Source organism: Oreochromis niloticus, linkage group LG4 (assembly GCF_001858045.2).
Source record: "Oreochromis niloticus isolate F11D_XX linkage group LG4, O_niloticus_UMD_NMBU, whole genome shotgun sequence".
Lineage (NCBI taxonomy): Eukaryota > Metazoa > Chordata > Actinopteri > Cichliformes > Cichlidae > Oreochromis > Oreochromis niloticus.
The window spans coordinates 11256155-11277288 of NC_031969.2; the positions used below are offsets into that span (position 1 = coordinate 11256155).

General features: G+C 41.7%; 3 protein-coding genes across 34 annotated transcripts in view; all 3 read left to right on the forward strand.

Moving 5' to 3' along the window:
- The window catches only part of LOC112841712 (uncharacterized), a 38059-nt gene extending 30873 nt beyond the window's left edge, over window positions 1–7186 (forward strand). Inside the window, exons 3-5 of one of the 3 annotated variants that reach the window (XM_025906841.1) lie at window positions 284–400; window positions 6083–6392; window positions 6471–7186. In XM_025906841.1, the coding sequence (XP_025762626.1) occupies window positions 284–400; window positions 6083–6392; window positions 6471–6691 (648 nt within the window). In that variant the 3' untranslated portion in view covers window positions 6692–7186. Of the gene's footprint in view, window positions 1–75; window positions 401–6082; window positions 6393–6470 lie in introns of all 3 variants that reach the window. The other 2 variants (XM_025906839.1, XM_025906840.1) reach the window with 2 other exon arrangements.
- Window positions 7187–9619: 2433 nt separating this feature from the next.
- On the forward strand, window positions 9620–15011 carry LOC112841654 (GTPase IMAP family member 7). The gene is made up of 2 exons (XM_019358142.2): window positions 9620–9706; window positions 12156–15011. The coding sequence occupies exons 1-2, from the start codon at window positions 9649–9651 to the stop codon at window positions 13109–13111; spliced, it is 1014 nt and encodes a 337-aa protein (XP_019213687.1). The 5' UTR covers window positions 9620–9648; the 3' UTR covers window positions 13112–15011.
- Window positions 15012–19004: 3993 nt separating this feature from the next.
- The window catches only part of LOC102081056 (glutamic acid-rich protein), a 149753-nt gene continuing 147623 nt past the window's right edge, over window positions 19005–21134 (forward strand). For 9 of the 30 annotated variants that reach the window (XM_025906811.1, XM_025906813.1, XM_025906832.1 and 6 more), the window contains exon 1: window positions 20529–21006. The gene's annotated coding sequence lies outside the window, so the exon portion shown is untranslated. Of the gene's footprint in view, window positions 19138–19208; window positions 19269–20522; window positions 21007–21134 lie in introns of those variants that run through there. The other 21 variants (XM_025906817.1, XM_025906818.1, XM_025906809.1 and 18 more) reach the window with 9 other exon arrangements.

Sequence of the window (21134 nt, forward strand, 5' to 3'; positions counted from 1 at the left end):
GGATCTAAACGTTTTACAACAACTGTATGTATATAAGATTTTTCCCAGTTTAACCCATTTATCTTACATATAAAGTGACACCACAAGTCGCTTTCTTTCTCTCCCAGCTTCAGTAATGCCCCCTGCTCCTTCCGAGAAGACGCTTTGCTCTGGCTCAGATTTCTCTTCCAAAGCCGTTCTGTGTCTGATTGAGGCCGTCGGGCATCGCTGGGGTCTCTATGAGACTCGGGAACGCTCGCAGCTCTTCCAAAGCGTTCAAGAGGAGATGGCCTCCAAGGGGCACATACTGCCTGTTGAGAAAATCCGTCGCAAGTGGAACAACCTCATTGTGACATACAAGAGGGTTAAAGAGCGCAGCCGGGAGACGGGACATGCTAAGACGTCTTGGGAGTTCTTTGATGTGAGTCTAACGGGAAGACAAACCTGGGGACAAAAAATAGTTGCTGACGTTTTGTAGTGATTTAAGTAAACCTCACAGTTGGACATAGTTGCTATGAATTTTTTCTAGCCCTCTTTCTTTTCTCCTTTTCCTTTTTCAAGTGCGTTGGAATAGTCTGCCTGTGTACACTACACAGTCTACTATAGAGTGAGACGCTTGAAATTTCCAGCTGTAGAAATGTGAATTTCCCCTCAGGACAAATGTAACTGACCTCAAACCGGCCACCAATAATCATTATCCAGTCAGAGTTTAACAGCTATTACAAACAGAGCTGCACTCTGCATCTGTGGATAATGTGTGTGTGTGTATATATATATATATATATATATATATATATATATCCTTCAAGCTCGGGTCCTCTACCAGAGGCCTGGGAGCTTGAGGGTCCTGCGCAGTATCTTAGCTGTTCCCAGGACTGCGCTCTTCTGGACAGAGATCTCCGATGTTGTTCCCGGGATCTGCTGGAGCCACTCGCCTAGCTTGGGAGTCACCGCACCTAGTGCTCCGATTACCACGGGGACCACCGTTACCTTCACCCTCCACATCCTCTCGAGCTCTTCTCTGAGCCCTTGGTATTTCTCCAGCTTCTCGTGTTCCTTCTTCCTGATATTGCTGTCATTCGGAACCGCTACATCGATCACTACAGCCGTCTTCTTCTGTTTGTCTACCACCACTATGTCCGGTTGGTTAGCCACCACCATTTTGTCCGTCTGCATCTGGAAGTCCCACAGGATCTTAGCTCGGTCATTCTCCATCACCCTTGGGGGCATCTCCCATTTTGACCTCGGGACTTCCAGGTTATACTCGGCACAGATGTTCCTGTACACTATGCCGGCCACTTGGTTATGGCGTTCCATGTATGCCTTGCCTGCTAGCATCTTGCACCCTGCTGTTATGTGCTGGATTGTCTCTGGGGCATCTTTACACAGCCTGCACCTGGGGTCTTGCCTGGTGTGATAGACCCCAGCCTCTATGGATCTTGTACTCAGAGCTTGTTCTTGTGCTGCCATGATTAGTGCCTCTGTGCTGTCTTTCAGTCCAGCTTTGTCCAGCCACTGGTAGGATTTCTGGATATCAGCCACCTCCTCTATCTGCCGGTGGTACATACCGTGCAGGGGCCTGTCCTTCCATGATGGTTCCTCGCCTTCCTCCTCTTTCTTGGGTTTCTGCTGCCTGAGGTATTCACTGAGCACGCTGTCAGTTGGGGCCATCTTCGTGATGTATTCGTGGATGTTTCTTGTCTCATCCTGGACTGTGGTGCTGACACTCACCAGTCCCCGGCCCCCTTCCTTCCGCTTAGCGTACAGCCTCAGGGTGCTGGACTTGGGGTGAAACCCTCCATGCATGGTAAGGAGCTTTCTTGTCTTGATGTCAGTGGCTTCTATCTCCTCCTTTGGCCAGCCTATTACCCCAGCAGGGTACCTGATCACGGGCAGGGCGTAGGTGTTGATGGCCCGGATCTTGTTCTTACCATTCAGCTGACTCCTCAGGTCTTGCCTGACCCTCTGCAGGTACTTGGTGGTTGCAGCTTTTCTAGCGGCCTCTTCATGGTTCCCATTCGCCTGTGGGATCCCCAGGTACTTGTAACTGTCCTCTATATCTGCAATGTTGCCTTCTGGTAGTTCAATCCCCTCAGTTCTGACTACCTTCCCTCTCTTTGTTACCATCCGACTACACTTCTCCAGTCCGAATGACATTCCAATGTCATTGCTGTATAGCCTGGTAGTGTGTATCAGTGAATCGATGTCTCGTTCACTCTTGGCATACAGCTTGATGTCATCCATGTACAGGAGGTGGCTGACAACCACTCCGTTCCGTAGTCGGTATCCGTAGCCAGTCTTGTCAATGATCTCACTGAGGGGATTCAGGCCTATGCAGAACAGCAGTGGGGACAGAGCATCTCCTTGGTAGATCCCGCACTTGATGGTGACTTGTGCTATGGGCTTGGAGTTGGCCTCTAGTGTTGTACGCCACATCCCCATTGAGTTCCTGATGAAGGCTCTTAGGGTCCTGTTGATCTTGTACAGTTCTAGGCATTCCAGTATCCAGCTGTGGGGCATTGAGTCATAGGCCTTCTTGTAATCAATCCAGGCTGTGCACAGGTTGGTCAGTCTGGTCTTGCAGTCTTGGCTGACTGTTCTGTCTACCAGTAGCTGGTGTTTTGCGCCTCTGGTATATAGTCTTAGTTACTGAACCAGGAAAAAGCCCATCATATATTCTGGGAAAAAGAAGCATTTTAACAAAGAACCATGTGGTTGACTTTGTAAATGTATATATATATATATATATATATATGTACCTCTTACAGATCATGATTCAGATAAATCTAACAGTTTTCATTAAAAAAAAAAAGTATATTAAAACTTTTTGTAATATACATTGGATTTGGTACTATTCTTTGATGTGAGTGTCTTGCTTGCAGGGATATGAATACCAGTTCGGTTCATAATGAGAATCATAAGATTCTGAATTGACCTCATCGTCATCCTCCTCCTCTGTGATCAAATTGAGCCTCCAGGAGTGTCAGCTGTTTACCTGCTATTCTACACTTTGACTACCATTTCAAATTGACATGAACAGTATCTGTATCAACCCAAGCAAGCTTTATATTAAAAAATGCTTTTAGGGTTTTTTTTTAAACATTTTTTTCTTATAATTCTTTACATTTTATATAATTTTTAACTTCAAAATAGGTCAATTTGACGCACAACATAATAGGCCAGGAGTGATGCCAGGGGGACTTCAATCTCTCTCTCTCAATCCCACATTTCTCAACAGACGTTATCCATTGTTGATTGCTTAAATGTATGATAACTATATCCATGTGCACAATAGCTTTCCTTCAGTTAAAAAGAAAGAAAGAAAGAAAGAAAGAAAGAAAGAAAGAAAGAAAGAAAAGGCACTTAACTCCGTTCTGGTAACTCCCACTAGCTCATTGAGGCACCTTAAGACCTGATTTTCAAGACTCCCAAGTCAGAGCTTAGACTTAAACAACCACCAGAGGTCTCAGTAGTGTCCACCTTCAGTTCACTGAGGAAATACTGACTATGGTCAGACCACTTGTCACATGAGAAAGGTAAGCAAGGCCTGGCATTTAATAGCAGCTGCTTTCTGATGAAGTTCAAATAAATAATCCTCAAAAATCATTTTGTCTTTCAAATTTTTATTTTTGTCATTCTTTCTTTTACTCACACAAGTCATTTCCATTGTTATGCTAGTGTCAAATGAAACCACAATGGACCAAAAAAACTTCAATTTATTCATAAATTTATATTTTTCTTTATATTTTGCTTCCAGACATTTTTAAAGTGGTTTTGAGCAATAGCTCTCCAGCTTTCTGAAGATGCTTTTCTCTCATTTTCAGTCCTGTTACCTGACCATTTTCAGAGGAATGCTTTTTTATTTGTTAAGCCACATAGAACTGACCTATGAATTATTTAAACATAAAAAAGATACCTAACATAAGTGATGAGCCAGTATTGTATCGACAACAACAAACAACTGTCTTTAGGCGCTTTGTTACTACCAGTCAAAAGCACAGAGCCTGTTCCTACTTTTTTAGTTGACTCTATGAAAATATCAATGGTGTGCAGTTTGTAGTTGAAAAATTTTAGGAAAAACTGGACTAGAAGAGGAAAGAATAAGTTGTTTCAAGCCCGAAAAACACTATCTACTCCAGATGAGCAGCATCTGAAAGTCATCTCCTTAAGGAACAAGAAAAAAGCAAAGACCTGACACAGGACCTGAGAGATCTACTGTTCACTGAAGCCACATCAGAAATGGTCTCGGTGAAAAGATGGCTGTCAAGATGTCAAGAAAAAATCTAAAAAAGACTGAGGTATGTCAAATTACACAAGAACTGGATAAATGGAAAATCAGTAGCAACTGGTCATATGAAGTGATGAATCCAAAAGTGAAACTCCTGAGTTACATCATTTGCAGATAAAGGAAGGAGGTCAGGAGTGAGGTACAACAGTGGGTGGCTGCACCCAGATCTCAGACATGGTAGAGGCTCTGTCATGGTTTGGAGCTGCATTTCAGGCATTGATATTGAGGATCTTGTCAGGATCTTGGGTGATCGTGGCTCAAGAGTTGGTAGTTCGTCTTGTAATCGGAAGGTTGCTGGTTCGAGCCCTGGCTCTGACAGTCTCGGTCGTTGTGTCCTTGGGCAAGACACTTCACCCGTTGCCTACTGGTGGTGGTCAGAGGGCCCGGTGGTGCCAGTGTCCGGCAGCCTTGCCTCTGTCAGTGCGCCCCAGGACAACCAGGGCAACTGTGGCTACAATGTAGCTTGCCATCACCAGTGTGTGATTCACACAACAAAGTGTGTGAATGGTTGGATGACTGAATGCAGCTTTCCTAGCGGCCTCTTCATGGTTCCCATTCGCTTGCGGGATCCCCAGGTACTTGTAACTGTCCTCTATGTCTGCAATGTTGCCTTCTGGTAGTTCAATCCCCTCAGTTCTGACTACCTTTCCTCTCTTTGTTACCATCCGACTACACTTCTCCAGTCCGAATGACATCCCGATGTCATTGCTGTATAGCCTGGTAGTGTGGATCAGTGAATCGATGTCTCGTTCACTCTTGGCATACAGCTTGATGTCATCCATGTACAGGAGGTGGCTGACAACCGCTCCGTTCCGTAGTCGGTATCCGTAGCCAGTCTTGTTAATGATCTCACTGAGGGGGTTCAGGCCATATATATATATATATATATATATATATATATATATATATATATATATACATATATATATACATATATATATATATATACATATATATATATACATATACATATATATATATACATATATTGAAAAATGGTGCAGAAAGAAGAAACGGCTGCTTTATATATTTTGGAAGGTGTGGTCGATGGAGAGTGCAGGATTGGTCTACTTTTACAAAATTCTAAACTCAGGGTTACTGGCTAGAAATCAGAAGCATTCTTCTGCTGTTGGCGATATACCACCAGCCATAACATTATAACCACTTGCCTAATATTGTGTTTTTCCCCTTTTGCTGCCAAAACAGCCCTGACCCATCGAAGCATGGGCTCCACTAGACCTCTCAGATAAGGACACCTTCTGGTCTGTAGCCATGCAGCCTCATATGCAACAAACTGTGATGCACTGTGTATTCTGACACCTTTCTATCAGAATTAGTATTAACTTTTTTTTTGCAATTTGAGCTACAGTAGCTCATCTGTTGGATCAGACCACATGGGCCCAGCTTTCATTCCCGGCCTGATCAGTGCCCCTTGGCTGCCCATGACCCTGTTACCCCCAAATCCTTACTCTTGCCCATTTGAAAAACTGTATCATAAAGAGTGGTACTGAATTTATACAGTTTTTTAATACCATAAGAGAACTGAGTCAATATAGAGATGGAAAGACTTTAAGGACCTCACAGGGTTAAATGATGAATAGTTCTTGTACAGGGATGTTTAATCTGAACAACTGTGAGGAAGTACAGCAGAAATAACTAGGATTATAACATAAAGTAACAAGGTTTAATGTCAGCCTAAGATAGCATACGGTTACATTGTTAACTGGTATTTGTAAGACATGGATTACAATGCTGTTTGATGTATTCATTGATGTACTTTCTCCATATCTTTGTGTGTGTCTTGTTCCACTCTAGTTGATGGACGCCACCCTCTGCGACACCATTGGCACTCAGATCGTCAACAACAAACGAAACAAAGGCGGCAGCACGGTTTCTACACTGCCTGCTCCTTTGGCTAAGATCGCTGCAAAGCCCCTGCAGCTTCCACAGCCGACATCCACCATCATCCGTCCTAGCAGTGACTTCGCTGCTGTTGCTGGTGGTGGTGGTGTGGACTCAGTAGGTCTGGGCTCCAGTGCTGGCAGCGCTGCCAGTACGTCGGTGACTGCAGCGACCATTAGCTCAACTAATGCTCCAGACCTTAAGCCCCTGATCGTCCTCAATGGTGACATTGTTACTACTAGTATTCACCCAGCCACCATTGTGTCGGCTCCTTCTTTTATTTCCTCACCTATATTTACAGAAACAGCCACCACATCCCCTTCCCTCATCTCCGCCAGCAACACAGACCTCAACACACTGGGCTACACGAGCCGCAAAGCTCCATCCATCTCATCACGTCCTCCTGCCTCACTTCCTCTGCTGCCACCTCTTTGTCTACAACAACTGTGTCTGGAACTGAAGGACAGAACCAGAAGGCGAAAGCGGAGCAAGGCGGCTCCACTTTGTTCCAGGAGATTCTGAAGCGACAGGAGGAGCAGGCCTACCTCGATCGAGTATCTCGCCGCAGGGTTGAAGCCAGAGAGAAGAGGCGCGAGAGGAGGGAGGTGCGAATGTCCGAGTCCCTAGGAAGGATAGCCACAGCCCTGGAGCTGCTCTCCTCCAAACAGGACACAGTCATCGCCCTCCTACAGAGGCTGGCTGATCGGAAATAATCTACGGTGAAAGCCTGGAAAGTAGAATCTCCTGACCTTGTTTTTTTTTCCCACCTGAGATCCTCCTTATGAAGCTCTCATGCACTATAATGCTACTTTAATGAGCATAATTTAATATAAATGTGAATTTGATGAACTCTTAAGTAAATAACAGACAAGTGCAAAGGTGAGTCATTGTTCCGTGCTTTTAAATTGCTGTGCATTGTAAATATGTTAGTTTGCTTCACTAACATCAAATAAAAAGATTCTTTGGATATGCACCATAAACTGTATCATAAAGACTCATAAACTACCTCAAAGCACACTGTGCGCTGTCGATCTTACGTGCTGCACAATAATGTTTAATATTTAGTATTTACTGTTATATTCCCATAGATCATCGTGATGTTGTTTATTATATTGCTCTCTTTTTTTCTTCTACTTGTTTTCTCTTTTTTCTTTCTCAACAGGTGATCCAGGCGATTGATATATGTATTTTTTTGTCTGCTTATTTTGTTGGTTTTTGTTGTTTACCCTTTATCACCTTTCCTCTTCCATGCTGTTTTTCTTTCCCTCTTTCTTTCTCCCCTTTCTTTTCCGCAGTCAAGTCTGTCCCGTATTTAGCAAGTGAAAATAAAACAAAATAAACAATAAAAGGTGAATCAAATAGACCAATACGGCAAAGCTGGGATGGTCAGTTTGGTAAAGTAAATCCATTGGGCATCTTTCTTTGCCTTTAGACAATAATTCTGATGGCAAAAGAGCCAAACGGGACAGGCAAAAAAAGAAAAAGAAAAAAAAAAGGATATGCACCATAAAGCTGTGGTCTTTTGAACACTTTGTCCCCAGATTGCAAGAATAAAATAGCAATTAACTACTAAAAAGTTACAATAAACTTTACATGCAATCAAATCAACCATTAAATATTCTCAAGGCCTAGAAAATCCCCCAAAATTAATTTAATAAAGAATCTTAAATGACAACAAGGTTTTAGCTTCATAAGCAGGGCTCTGAATCATCCCCGTTACTTTTCATTTTTAGGTTTTAACAGGAAATCCTCATGAGTGACCTAACAGATAATCTCAGGGTCCATGTAGGCTTGTAGGAGGTTAACTGTATGTGTCTTAAAAGCAAATGTTGTGATCACAGAGTCAACCCTAAAATAAACTAAAAGCCAGTAAGATTAGTTTCATCCTGTTAAAACCGGCAATGAGTCTGTGTGAGTGTCACAACTGGTGCAGGGACTCAAGCGCAGAGCGGGTAGTCAGTTCCAACACAGAGTTTATTTACAACACCAAGTACAGTGGGGGAAATCCGGGTAGGAGAAGGGTCCCAGGGAAGATCCAGGGGAAAACACTCGTGCACTCGTCCCCTCCTCTTACTCCAACTCACACACAACCACACAGCGGGGAGGTCACAGGTCCAGGGAGGAAAACTTACACACAGGGAAAAGGCAAGTTACTCCAAGTCACTAATCTCACACAAGCTAACGTCACAAGAGCTGAGAGGGTCACTAACGTGTTAAGCACAATCATCCAACGATGAGAGGATCTGTGTCCCAGCCTCAAGTAGTGCTCCTGGTGATGACTGGTGATTGATGACAGGTGTGTGGGCCAAGGGTGGAAGCCCGCAGTGAGCTCCGCCCAGGCAGAGAGAGAGAGAGAGAGAGAGAGAGAGAGAGAGAGAGAGAACCAAAACAGAACATGTAGCCTTGTGGGGCCGGCCGGGCAGGCACGGAGACCATGACAGTGAGTCTGAATCAGCTGATGTTTGTTGAGGATTTGTTCTAAGATTGAAGACAAGATTCATTTATTCATGAATGAATAACTGACTGCCAGCCAGCCTTTGGTTTATCTTTGGATAATGAGTATAATTTTCAGATAAGTATTAGGGTTAAAAATACAATATTTCATTGAAATGTAGCTGAAAAATGAACCATTTACCTGATGTACTCTCAAAATACTACATAGGTCCGGTGCTTGAGTAAGTGTAGCTGATTACTTTTCATTGCTGAAAGTAAATACTCACATTTTAAAATATTTTCATTTTACATTTTGTCAATCCAGGGTGAATTTATTGAAACTTTATCCCTGATCAGGACGTTTTATGAAGCATTAAAGTATACTGACCACTAGATGGCGCGCTGAGACCGTTCATTGTATTTTTCTTCTTAAACCTTTAAAGCGCAATTGTCTTAGCACACTTTAGGCGGTTCGTGTGTTTTGTAAATGGATCAGTGATATAAAGAATCGCAGTATCCTTAAATGTAATAGTTTAATTGCTTCCTCGTTGCATTGCTTCTCAGCCTCACCATAAAATAACGAATCAAAGTCTACTTCTCAGTCAAACTGAAAGTAATGATATTCTATTTGAAATCATAACTTTATTCCACATTAAGCTGTTATGCAAGAAATCATCAGAGCTTTGACCCCTTACACCATAAAGGTTTCTCCCATCAGTGACTCTCTATAAGATGCAGGTAGAGTGCCAAGTTTATTGGTTTAAAACATTTGGGTGGAAATAGTCTTGGCTCGAAACAGGTAGAAAAATAACACCTATGTCCTGCAGAGCGGCCGATTGTCGCTGCTGACCTAATTATTCAGCGTATGTGGACTTGACTTTAACTTGGTGGATGCGATATTCTCGTAGGGCAGCCAGTATGTGACTTGACTGTAGAGCCCCACCCTCAGTTTAAAACAGAAAGCACCGAGGAAGCTGCGGTGAAAGAAGCTTCACCTAACAGACTTAGAGATTTGAGTTTTGGTGATACCTCTGTCTTCGTCCACCATGAGCACTCCGGCCGCTGACAGCATACTTATTCCAGCAGAAAGTGAAAAGGAGAAGGGTCAGTATGAAATATGGAAATGCTGCTGAGTTAAAAGTTTTTAGTTTATTGTTTTTATTTAGTTTTTTGTACGTTTTTTTGCCCCCGTGGGTGTCGTTGGACGGCGTTTCCTTCTTACTGTCACAGCATGTTCTTAATCACGTGTCTTCCTTTGTTCAACTTACACATGTAGAAAGAAAAAGAGAGCAGTGTGCGTCATACTGGTGCTTTAGCTGAGCTGTTGGCTATTGCAGTTTATAGGGCTTGTTTCAGATGTTTGAAGATTGAAGCCATTATCTAAAATATAAGCTTCCAATGGGGGGAAACAAAACCACATAAGTTTTATAATGTTTTTTACAGTACTTTCATAAAAAGAAAAAAAAATCCAAAATGGCAGTGACTATTTTTATCTGCCTTCTTCCTGTAAGTGTGTGTGTGAGTGTGTGTGTGTGTGTGTTTAACTAACACACAAACAAACACTAGTTAGCAAACAGTGATTTTGAAAAGTGCACGTTTAGCCTCTAATGTTGATGTAATGTTCATTTAATGTTTGCATCTCGTTTCTTGTGTTCCTTATTCCCACTTATCTGCTCTTTAGGGTCTTTGTATCTTTATAATAAAGGCTTCTTTTTACTTTTATCTGCGTTGTCTGCCTCTGTGTCCTGCTTTTACTGCTTTTAGCTCTTCTCATCTCACTCTACATCACAGCTAAACCATCACTGATTGCAAATCTAACTGTGTATCACAAAACCAAGAGACTCTTTAAGCTGTACACCAGCATTATAAATGTGTCATTAAACTTTACAAATATAAATACTTTAGGTAGTTACAAAGTTGCGAAGCTTAGATTAGTAGCTTAGTTATTTAATAAGTTACTTAGCTAAGTAATTAAGGTTTGTAGGATCAATAAGTATTAAGAAATGCAATGGGGTTTTTGTGTAAGTGAGCCCAGGACCATATATAGAGCTGTGGTCAAGTTTACATCTACTGAATGCCTTCATAATTTTGGGCTTTCAGTGATTTCTTTGGACTCTTCATTTCCAAGGGTGGAATGATTGTACATCTTTAATGACCTAAAAACAAACAAAGAATTAGGTGTACAAGTCTGATTTTCTTTGGGATTTTCTCCAATCCACACAGGGTGAAAAGTGTACATATCTTTGGAATAAAGGCTTCTTTTTACTTTTGTCTGCTTTGCCTGCCTCGGTGTCCTGCTTATATACCTAAATATTTGACCCTGTGTGAAAAGTATACATAGAAACTGAAATATATACATACACTCCCAGTGATATTTGGTTAAATGACTCTGAGCAAGTTGCACCTCAATCAGAGACTTTCAGTCGCCAACAACAAGACTGTGCTTAAAACCCGGTTCTTTGCCAACAAACCAAATAAATTTAATAACCAACTCTGAAAAGAAGAGCAGTCAAACATTCAGCCAGAATTGTGCCACACGCTTGGTGATGACTACCGAAAGTTTCTGGTTGAGGTGCAACTTGTTAACAAAAGATTAGTAGGCATGTACCTACATATACCTATATATTTGACCCTGTATGTAAACTTTTGACCCTGTGTAGATTCAAGAAAATCCAAAAGAAATTCAACTTTAAATATGTATGCTGTACGATCATTTCACCTTGGAGAAAGAACAATTAAAAAAAAAATTGTTAAATGCCCCCAAATTACCATGATATTCATGTCCACGATGAGTGAATATAAACTTGTAATCACAGCTGTAAATAAGAGTTCCCTTTATGCCTTTTATATGAGAGGATAAGGCACGAACGTACAGCTGGTTGTTTTATATAACTGAAATTTATCAAGCTCTCAAATTTTGCAACATATTTACCTTCATAGTTTGAGGTCACTTTTTGAGTCTCTTTTCGATTCTCTAAATGAACTTTGACTTTCGCCTTACACGTCTCGGCTTGGCCACCTGGAGCCTGTTGTCTCTTGGATCTCTGCTCAGTTGCGAATCCGTTGCCAAAAAGCTACCAAGTAATGGAAAATAACCAGAATAATATCAGTATAACATGACTGAAATTAGTAGTTACATTTAGTAATAGCAATTTCTGCAGTAAAAGAATCATTAATGCCTGGATCATTTTGGTTAATCATACAAAATTCTATTTTTGAAAAATAAGATAAGAAAAAATATTTTAACAGGCATATAAAAACAAAACAAACCACAAATGGTAACATGAGACGACATACAGTGTATTAAACTTTACTTTTTACTATATTCATCAACAAATGCTATCCAAAATGCTTTGTATTTGCCACAATGTAACAACATAATAAAAAAGTTCATACTGTTCGTGCCCTGGGATGCAACAGTCTGGGCTAATATGTGAAAGCCACGAATTTCTACAAATAAACACGGCTAATATCAGAAGTCAGAATGAAGAGCACAACAACTTTCATGAACTCTGAATAGTGTTTAAAAATGCTTGTTCTGTTGGGTTGACAGTGCCACTGAGGATCATGCTTCTTGGAAAATGTGGTGCAGGCAAGAGCTCGAGTGGGAACACCATCCTCAATAAAATGGTGTTCAGGTCAGAGATGAAGCTGGGCAGCGTCACTGTTCACTGTGAAAAAGAGTCCGGGGTGGTCGGAGACATACCTGTCGATGTGATTGACACGCCTGGGCATTTTGAGAAGGGAAGCAACAAGGAGGACATCATCCAAGAGATTCTTCAACGCCTGAAACTCCAGGAACCAGGACCCCACGTCTTTGCATATGTTGTTCCTTTAGGAAGGCTGACTCAGGAAGACCAAGACACCCACACGCTGATCGAAGCAAAGTTTGGCCCAAGAGTGTGGGACTACACCATCGTGCTGTTCACCCACGGCGATCGCCTGGAAAACAAAACAATAAATGACATCATTACTGAGAGTGACGAGAACCTCCGCAACTTCATACGCAAGTGTAGCGGTGGCTTCCACGTCTTCAACAACAAAACCCCGGAGGACCAGAAGCAGGTCACAACTTTTATGGAGAAGATCAAGACTCTGGTGGCCCTGAATGAAGGTAGTTACTACAAGACAGAGTTGTATCCTGAGAAGGAGAGGAAAATCAGAGAACGACAGGAAAGCATCCTTGCAGAGAGACATGAAGAAATCAGCAAAAAGGAGCAAAATCTGAGGGAGCGTCACAAGGATGAAGACCTAAAGAAGATGAAGACAAAGCTGTGGAGACAAGAGGAGGAAAGGGCAAGAAAAGACGCAGAGGGGGAATTATGCAGCAGGTCTTACCTCATGAAGAGCATCCTGTTGCTGGCTGTATTGTGTGTACTGTTATGTTGGGATCTTGGGGTAGCAGCTAAATGGCTTTGTGGAATAGGAATCATTTTAATTGTGCTGTCTTTTAAGATATTTCCAATTATTAGAAGAAAAATACCAGGTCTTACTAAGAAAAAGAAATAGATGAGCTTTTACTTTGTTAGTGATTTATCATTCAAATGTGTGACAGATGATATATCTAACTGATTTAATTAATAAAAATCATTTTCATACAAATTTGTCTGTCCATAATTAGAAAATATTGTCATCTGATATCTCGGCTTACAACTTTTTCTTTATATTTTACTAGGAAAAAAGTAGATGCAAGGATTTGTGGCCAAATACATGGAAATACAATACAGAGTTTTAAAATGCTAACGAGTTTGAAAGTCAATATTTGGTACGACCACCTTTATTCTTCGACACAGTCTGAACTCTCTTGTGCAGCTTTGTTCTCATTTCTTTAAGTAGTCTTCAGGAATAGTTCTGCAGGCTTCTTGAAGAATATTTAAAGCTGTCTTTGGATGTTGAATGCTTTTTGTTCTGCCCTCTGTGAAGATGATCTCACGCTGCTTCAGTGATGTTGATGTCCAGACTCTGGGGAGGTGAGTCCATGACTGATAGTGTTTTATTGAGTTTTTCTATCCGGGTATGCTTTTCTGGATCGGCAGTGTGTTTGGGATCATTGTGATGCCATAAAATGAAGCACTGATTGACACATTATGGATTAAATGTGATGGTACTTTTCTTTTTTCAGATTCAATTATTTTTGACAAATGGTATATGGCCTGTATTTGTTTAGCACTTTACTTAGTCCCTATGGACCCCAAAGCGCTTTACACTACATTCAGTCATCCAACCATTCACACACTTTGTTGTGTGAATCACACACTGGTGATGGCAAGCTACATTGTAGCCACAGTTGCCCTGGTTGTCCTGGGGCGCACTGACAGAGGCAAGGCTGCCGGACACTGGCACCACCGGGCCCTCTGACCACCACCAGTAGGCAACGGGTGAAGTGTCTTGCCCAAGGACACAACGACCGAGACTGTCAGAGCCAGGGCTCGAACCAGCAACCTTCCGATTACAAGACGAACTACCAACTCTTGAGCCACGATCACCCAAGATCCTGACAAGATCCTCAATATCAATGCCTGAAATGCAGCTCCAAACCATGACAGAGCCTCTACCATGTCTGAGATCTGGGTGCAGCCACCCACTGTTGTACCTCACTCCTGACCTCCTTCCTTTATCTGCAAATGATGTAACTCAGGAGTTTCACTTTTGGATTCATCACTTCATATGACCAGTTGCTACTGATTTTCCATTTATCCAGTTCTTGTGTAATTTGACATACCTCAGTCTTTTTTAGATTTTTTCTTGACATCTTGACAGCCATCTTTTCACCGAGACCATTTCTGATGTGGCTTCAGTGAACAGTAGATCTCTCAGGTCCTGTGTCAGGTCTTTGCTTTTTTCTTGTTCCTTAAGGAGATGACTTTCAGATGCTGCTCATCTGGAGTAGATAGTGTTTTTCGGGCTTGAAACAACTTATTCTTTCCTCTTCTAGTCCAGTTTTTCCTAAAATTTTTCAACTACAAACTGCACACCATTGATATTTTCATAGAGTCAACTAAAAAAGTAGGAACAGGCTCTGTGCTTTTGACTGGTAGTAACAAAGCGCCTAAAGACAGTTGTTTGTTGTTGTCGATACAATACTGGCTCATCACTTATGTTAGGTATCTTTTTTATGTTTAAATAATTCATAGGTCAGTTCTATGTGGCTTAACAAATAAAAAAGCATTCCTCTGAAAATGGTCAGGTAACAGGACTGAAAATGAGAGAAAAGCATCTTCAGAAAGCTGGAGAGCTATTGCTCAAAACCACTTTAAAAATGTCTGGAAGCAAAATATAAAGAAAAATATAAATTTATGAATAAATTGAAGTTTTTTTGGTCCATTGTGGTTTCATTTGACACTAGCATAACAATGGAAATGACTTGTGTGAGTAAAAGAAAGAATGACAAAAATAAAAATTTGAAAGACAAAATGATTTTTGAGGATTATTTATTTGAACTTCATCAGAAAGCAGCTGCTATTAAATGCCAGGCCTTGCTTACCTTTCTCATGTGACAAGTGGTCTGACCATAGTCAGTATTTCCTCAGTGAACTGAAGGTGGACACTACTGAGACCTCTGGTGGTTGTTTAAGTCTAAGCTCTGACTTGGGAGTCTTGAAAATCAGGTCTTAAGGTGCCTCAATGAGCTAGTGGGAGTTACCAGAACGGAGTTAAGTGCCTTTTCTTTCTTTCTTTCTTTCTTTCTTTCTTTCTTTCTTTCTTTCTTTTTAACTGAAGGAAAGCTATTGTGCACATGGATATAGTTATCATACATTTAAGCAATCAACAATGGATAACGTCTGTTGAGAAATGTGGGATTGAGAGAGAGAGATTGAAGTCCCCCTGGCATCACTCCTGGCCTATTATGTTGTGCGTCAAATTGACCTATTTTGAAGTTAAAAATTATATAAAATGTAAAGAATTATAAGAAAAAAATGTTTAAAAAAAAACCCTAAAAGCATTTTTTAATATAAAGCTTGCTTGGGTTGATACAGATACTGTTCATGTCAATTTGAAATGGTAGTCAAAGTGTAGAATAGCAGGTAAACAGCTGACACTCCTGGAGGCTCAATTTGATCACAGAGGAGGAGGATGACGATGAGGTCAATTCAGAATCTTATGATTCTCATTATGAACCGAACTGGTATTCATATCCCTGCAAGCAAGACACTCACATCAAAGAATAGTACCAAATCCAATGTATATTACAAAAAGTTTTAATATACTTTTTTTTTTTAATGAAAACTGTTAGATTTATCTGAATCATGATCTGTAAGAGGTACATATATATATATATATATATATACATTTACAAAGTCAACCACATGGTTCTTTGTTAAAATGCTTCTTTTTCCCAGAATATATGATGGGCTTTTTCCTGGTTCAGTAACTAAGACTATATACCAGAGGCGCAAAACACCAGCTACTGGTAGACAGAACAGTCAGCCAAGACTGCAAGACCAGACTGACCAACCTGTGCACAGCCTGGATTGATTACAAGAAGGCCTATGACTCAATGCCCCACAGCTGGATACTGGAATGCCTAGAACTGTACAAGATCAACAGGACCCTAAGAGCCTTCATCAGGAACTCAATGGGGATGTGGCGTACAACACTAGAGGCCAACTCCAAGCCCATAGCACAAGTCACCATCAAGTGCGGGATCTACCAAGGAGATGCTCTGTCCCCACTGCTGTTCTGCATAGGCCTGAATCCCCTCAGTGAGATCATTGACAAGACTGGCTACGGATACCGACTACGGAACGGAGTGGTTGTCAGCCACCTCCTGTACATGGATGACATCAAGCTGTATGCCAAGAGTGAACGAGACATCGATTCACTGATACACACTACCAGGCTATACAGCAATGACATTGGAATGTCATTCGGACTGGAGAAGTGTAGTCGGATGGTAACAAAGAGAGGGAAGGTAGTCAGAACTGAGGGGATTGAACTACCAGAAGGCAACATTGCAGATATAGAGGACAGTTACAAGTACCTGGGGATCCCACAGGCGAATGGGAACCATGAAGAGGCCGCTAGAAAAGCTGCAACCACCAAGTACCTGCAGAGGGTCAGGCAAGACCTGAGGAGTCAGCTGAATGGTAAGAACAAGATCCGGGCCATCAACACCTACGCCCTGCCCGTGATCAGGTACCCTGCTGGGGTAATAGGCTGGCCAAAGGAGGAGATAGAAGCCACTGACATCAAGACAAGAAAGCTCCTTACCATGCATGGAGGGTTTCACCCCAAGTCCAGCACCCTGAGGCTGTACGCTAAGCGGAAGGAAGGGGGCCGGGGACTGGTGAGTGTCAGCACCACAGTCCAGGATGAGACAAGAAACATCCACGAATACATCACGAAGATGGCCCCAACTGACAGCGTGCTCAGTGAATACCTCAGGCAGCAGAAACCCAAGAAAGAGGAGGAAGGCGAGGAACCATCATGGAAGGACAGGCCCCTGCACGGTATGTACCACCGGCAGATAGAGGAGGTGGCTGATATCCAGAAATCCTACCAGTGGCTGGACAAAGCTGGACTGAAAGACAGCACAGAGGCACTAATCATGGCAGCACAAGAACAAGCTCTGAGTACAAGATCCATAGAGGCTGGGGTCTATCACACCAGGCAAGACCCCAGGTGCAGGCTGTGTAAAGATGCCCCAGAGACAATCCAGCACATAACAGCAGGGTGCAAGATGCTAGCAGGCAAGGCATACATGGAACGCCATAACCAAGTGGCCGGCATAGTGTACAGGAACATCTGTGCCGAGTATAACCTGGAAGTCCCAAGGTCAAAATGGGAGATGCCCCCAAGGGTGATGGAGAATGACCGAGCTAAGATCCTGTGGGACTTCCAGATGCAGACAGACAAAATGGTTGTGGCTAACCAACCGGACATAGTGGTGGTAGACAAACAGAAGAAGATGGCTGTAGTGATCGATGTAGCGGTTCCGAATGACAGCAATATCAGGAAGAAGGAACACGAGAAGCTGGAGAAATACCAAGGGCTCAGAGAAGAGCTCGAGAGGATGTGGAGGGTGAAGGTAACGGTGGTCCCCGTGGTAATCGGAGCACTAGGTGCGGTGACTCCCAAGCTAGGCGAGTGACTCCAGCAGATCCCGGGAACAACATCAGAGATCTCTGTCCAGAAGAGCGCAGTCCTGGGAACAGCTAAGATACTGCGCAGGACCCTCAAGCTCCCAGGCCTCTGGTAGAGGACCCGAGCTTGAAGGATAAACCGCCCGCAGGGGCGTGCTGGGTGTTTTATATATATATATATATATGTATATGGTCCTGTGCAGTATCTTAGCTGTTCCTAGGACTGTGCTCTTCTGGACACAGATCGCTGATGTTTTTCCTGGGATCTGCTGGAGCTACTCGCCTAGTTTGGGAGTCACCGCACCAAGTGCTCCGATTACCACTAGGACCACTCTTACCTTCACCCTCCACATCTTCTCCAGCTCTTCTCTGAGCCCTTGGTATTTCTCAAGCTTCTCATGTTCCGTCTTCCTGATGTTGCTGTCATTCGGTTTTGCTACATCACTACAGCTGTCTTGTTCTGCTTGTCTACCAAGACTATGTCCAGTTGGTTAGCCACCACCATTTTGTCCGTCTGTCTTGGCCTAGCTCGGCCATTCTCCACCACCCTAGGGGGCGTCTCCCATTTTGACCTCGGGACTTCCCGGTCATATTCGGCACAGACGTTATAGAATAAATAAATAATTTTTCATGACATTGATTATTATTTTTTGTTTTATAAAAGTGTTCTTTTCCACTTTTATGTGAACTGTCTTAAGTCATGTGGACACTTGGTATAGGTGAGGTATGTATTGAGCATAAAGTCTACTGGTGAAGTTCACCTGAGTTTGAGAAACTTGCAAATAAAGACTCACATAAAAAAAAGGAAATCAACTATTTGCTTCAATTAGAAACCTCTGCAGTTTTGGGTTTTACTTCTTTAAAAATATTTCTATGAATCAATGAAAATCAGATTTCACAAAGTAAACTGTTGAACAAACTTATCACAGAAAGGTTACCTAACCACTGGGAAATATAGAAAAGAAGGAACCTTGACTGCAAAGGGTAACTGAGCATCAGAATATTCTAATAGTGATTTGGAAAGTAAATTCATGCAACACTGAAATTGATAATGAAACTTTCTCTGTCTTAATCTTGCACCAAAAGAAGAGAAAGCGAAAATCATCAGACTCTGAGTCTGATGAACTCTCAGCAGGGTCACCGGCGCTTTCTTCTCTCTGTGCCTCAAAACCACAGTTTTAAAATATAAATGCAAACATTGTATTATTATTATTTTAATTAAACAAAACATTTTTTAAAAAAATTATTAGCTTAGATCTAAATCTACAAATCTCAAAGTGTACATGCTCATATTTTAAACGTTTATATCTCTTCTGCACAAGAAAGTGAGGAAGATCATCATGAGATGAGGATGGAGAAGAGGAAAATGCATGACTATGAAGAAAATGAAGATGAGGATGAAGACTACGCAATGCCTGCTGTTGCCTCCAACCATACAGTGGTGTCACAAAGGTGATATTTCCTCTCTATGTCAGGATAATAAAAACCTTCTTTGTGTATGAAAATAACTCTTCTTTTTTCAGAGATGACAGCAACAATTTGAACACCTGGGAAACATGCACTAAAGATGAAAGCAGTAAAGGGTATTTTTCATATACTTCCTGTCTTCTTTAAAATATTTTACTGCACTTTACAGTAGTTTTGGTCCTCATGACAATATTAATGATTTAAGATTACTATCATCTTTTAATATAGACCTGTCAGCAAGTCAAAATTTTAAGTTTAATTTGGAAAATACTACTGTTCAGTATGAACAAAAAACAAAAAGTCAAAAACAGAACAAATAAGCAGTGTTGGAAAGATTTGCTTTCTAATATAAAACATATTACTGGTAACAGATTACCAGTTACCCCATAACTCAAGTAGCTATTTTAATCATATCATCAAAGGATCCTTTCCTGATTGGCTATCATTTTAACTTTTAACTTTTATTTAATTAAGAATCCAATAATTACTAAAGACAATATTTTAAATGCTATTTGAAATTAAAATGCATAAAATTTGGAGTGTTTTGCAAAAATCTTGAACCACAGCTCATTTCTTTATAGGAAAATTCACTGAAACATGTGCAAACAGATATGTGTTATTACCTTACAGTATAAAGTGCAATTGTATTTGTGATTTTGCACTTTATAAATAAATTTTAATTGAACTATGTAAGACATAGAGCTTGAATGTCATTATTTTTTTTTATCATCGCTGATAGATGAATCTTGGCCCAGATGTAGACTCGGTAGCCCAGAGGAGGAATGTGTTGAAAGTTTGACGTCAGCTATCAAGGATGATTTTTAATGGATTTTTGAATATGATGCAACCAGGCTGTTCCAATGCAATGTGTGTGCGCGCGTGTATGTGTGAATGCGCACACGTCTACGTGTGAGAGCGCGGGTCAATAAGTTAGCGATCAGGAATGAGAGAGAACAGGAGCTACCGTAAAGGCTAATGTAGAAACGCAAGAAAATGTATGCGGCGTATAATGCTGGGCATACACTGTGCGATTTTGGCCCATTTTGAGCCCATTTTTCAGTCAGTCAGACCGTTTTGGTGATCGGCCCGAGTTTCGCCTTCATCGTGTGTCGTGCAACGTGTAGTATACATCGGGTAACGAGAAGCGATTAACAAACCAGCTCCCGATCATCAATCGTTTGGTCGTAAGAAAATCAAACCTGTTTGAAATGAAGTCGGCCGTCATGAGGGTGTCAACGCAGCCTCCCACACTGAAATGAAAGTGAAAAGATGGAGCAGCACGGCAGTGCAGCGTGTGATCTGGACACAAGCGATGGAGGCACAACATGTAGAACTTTGGCAAGCTCATCTGAGCCTTTTCGATGTGGCCTCACAAAATTATCACGACACAACAACCGTGAAAATAGTTGGATTGTCACTGCTGCTCAATCACAGCTGCCTGGTCAATGTTTTTCATTAGCAATTTAGCAAAGTTGATGGTGGTGGTGTGCGTGTCAGTTAAAGACGGAGAAGGAGAGCGAGAGACAGATTTTGTGTTATAACCTTCATGTTAGGGATGCACAGTGTGAGCACTCAGGTCGCAGACCCTGCATCGTGACCTACGAACTTCTAACCCCTGCGAGTCAATCGTACAGTTTGAGCAGGAGCTGAAAAACGCGACTGAAAAAATCGCACAGTGTATGCCCAGCTTAAGAGGCGGCTGACTTGACCACGGTGTAAAAACTGCCGTCCTTACCGGAAGTCACTGTCTGAGTAAACACCATAACAGCCGGGAGTTTCTGTTATAGTAAGTGAAAAGTTAAGTTTCATATTCATTTTCCGGGACATCAACTGCTGTCTATGGCGGCAAAAGAGGTAAGTCGCTATACTCAAAAAAAGAAAATTGGGTGGTTGTTACATTTACAAAAGTCTAACTTGTAATTTGAACAAAATAATTTCATGTTTCTGTGGTGAACATAATTAAATCACGTAGGATCTGTATA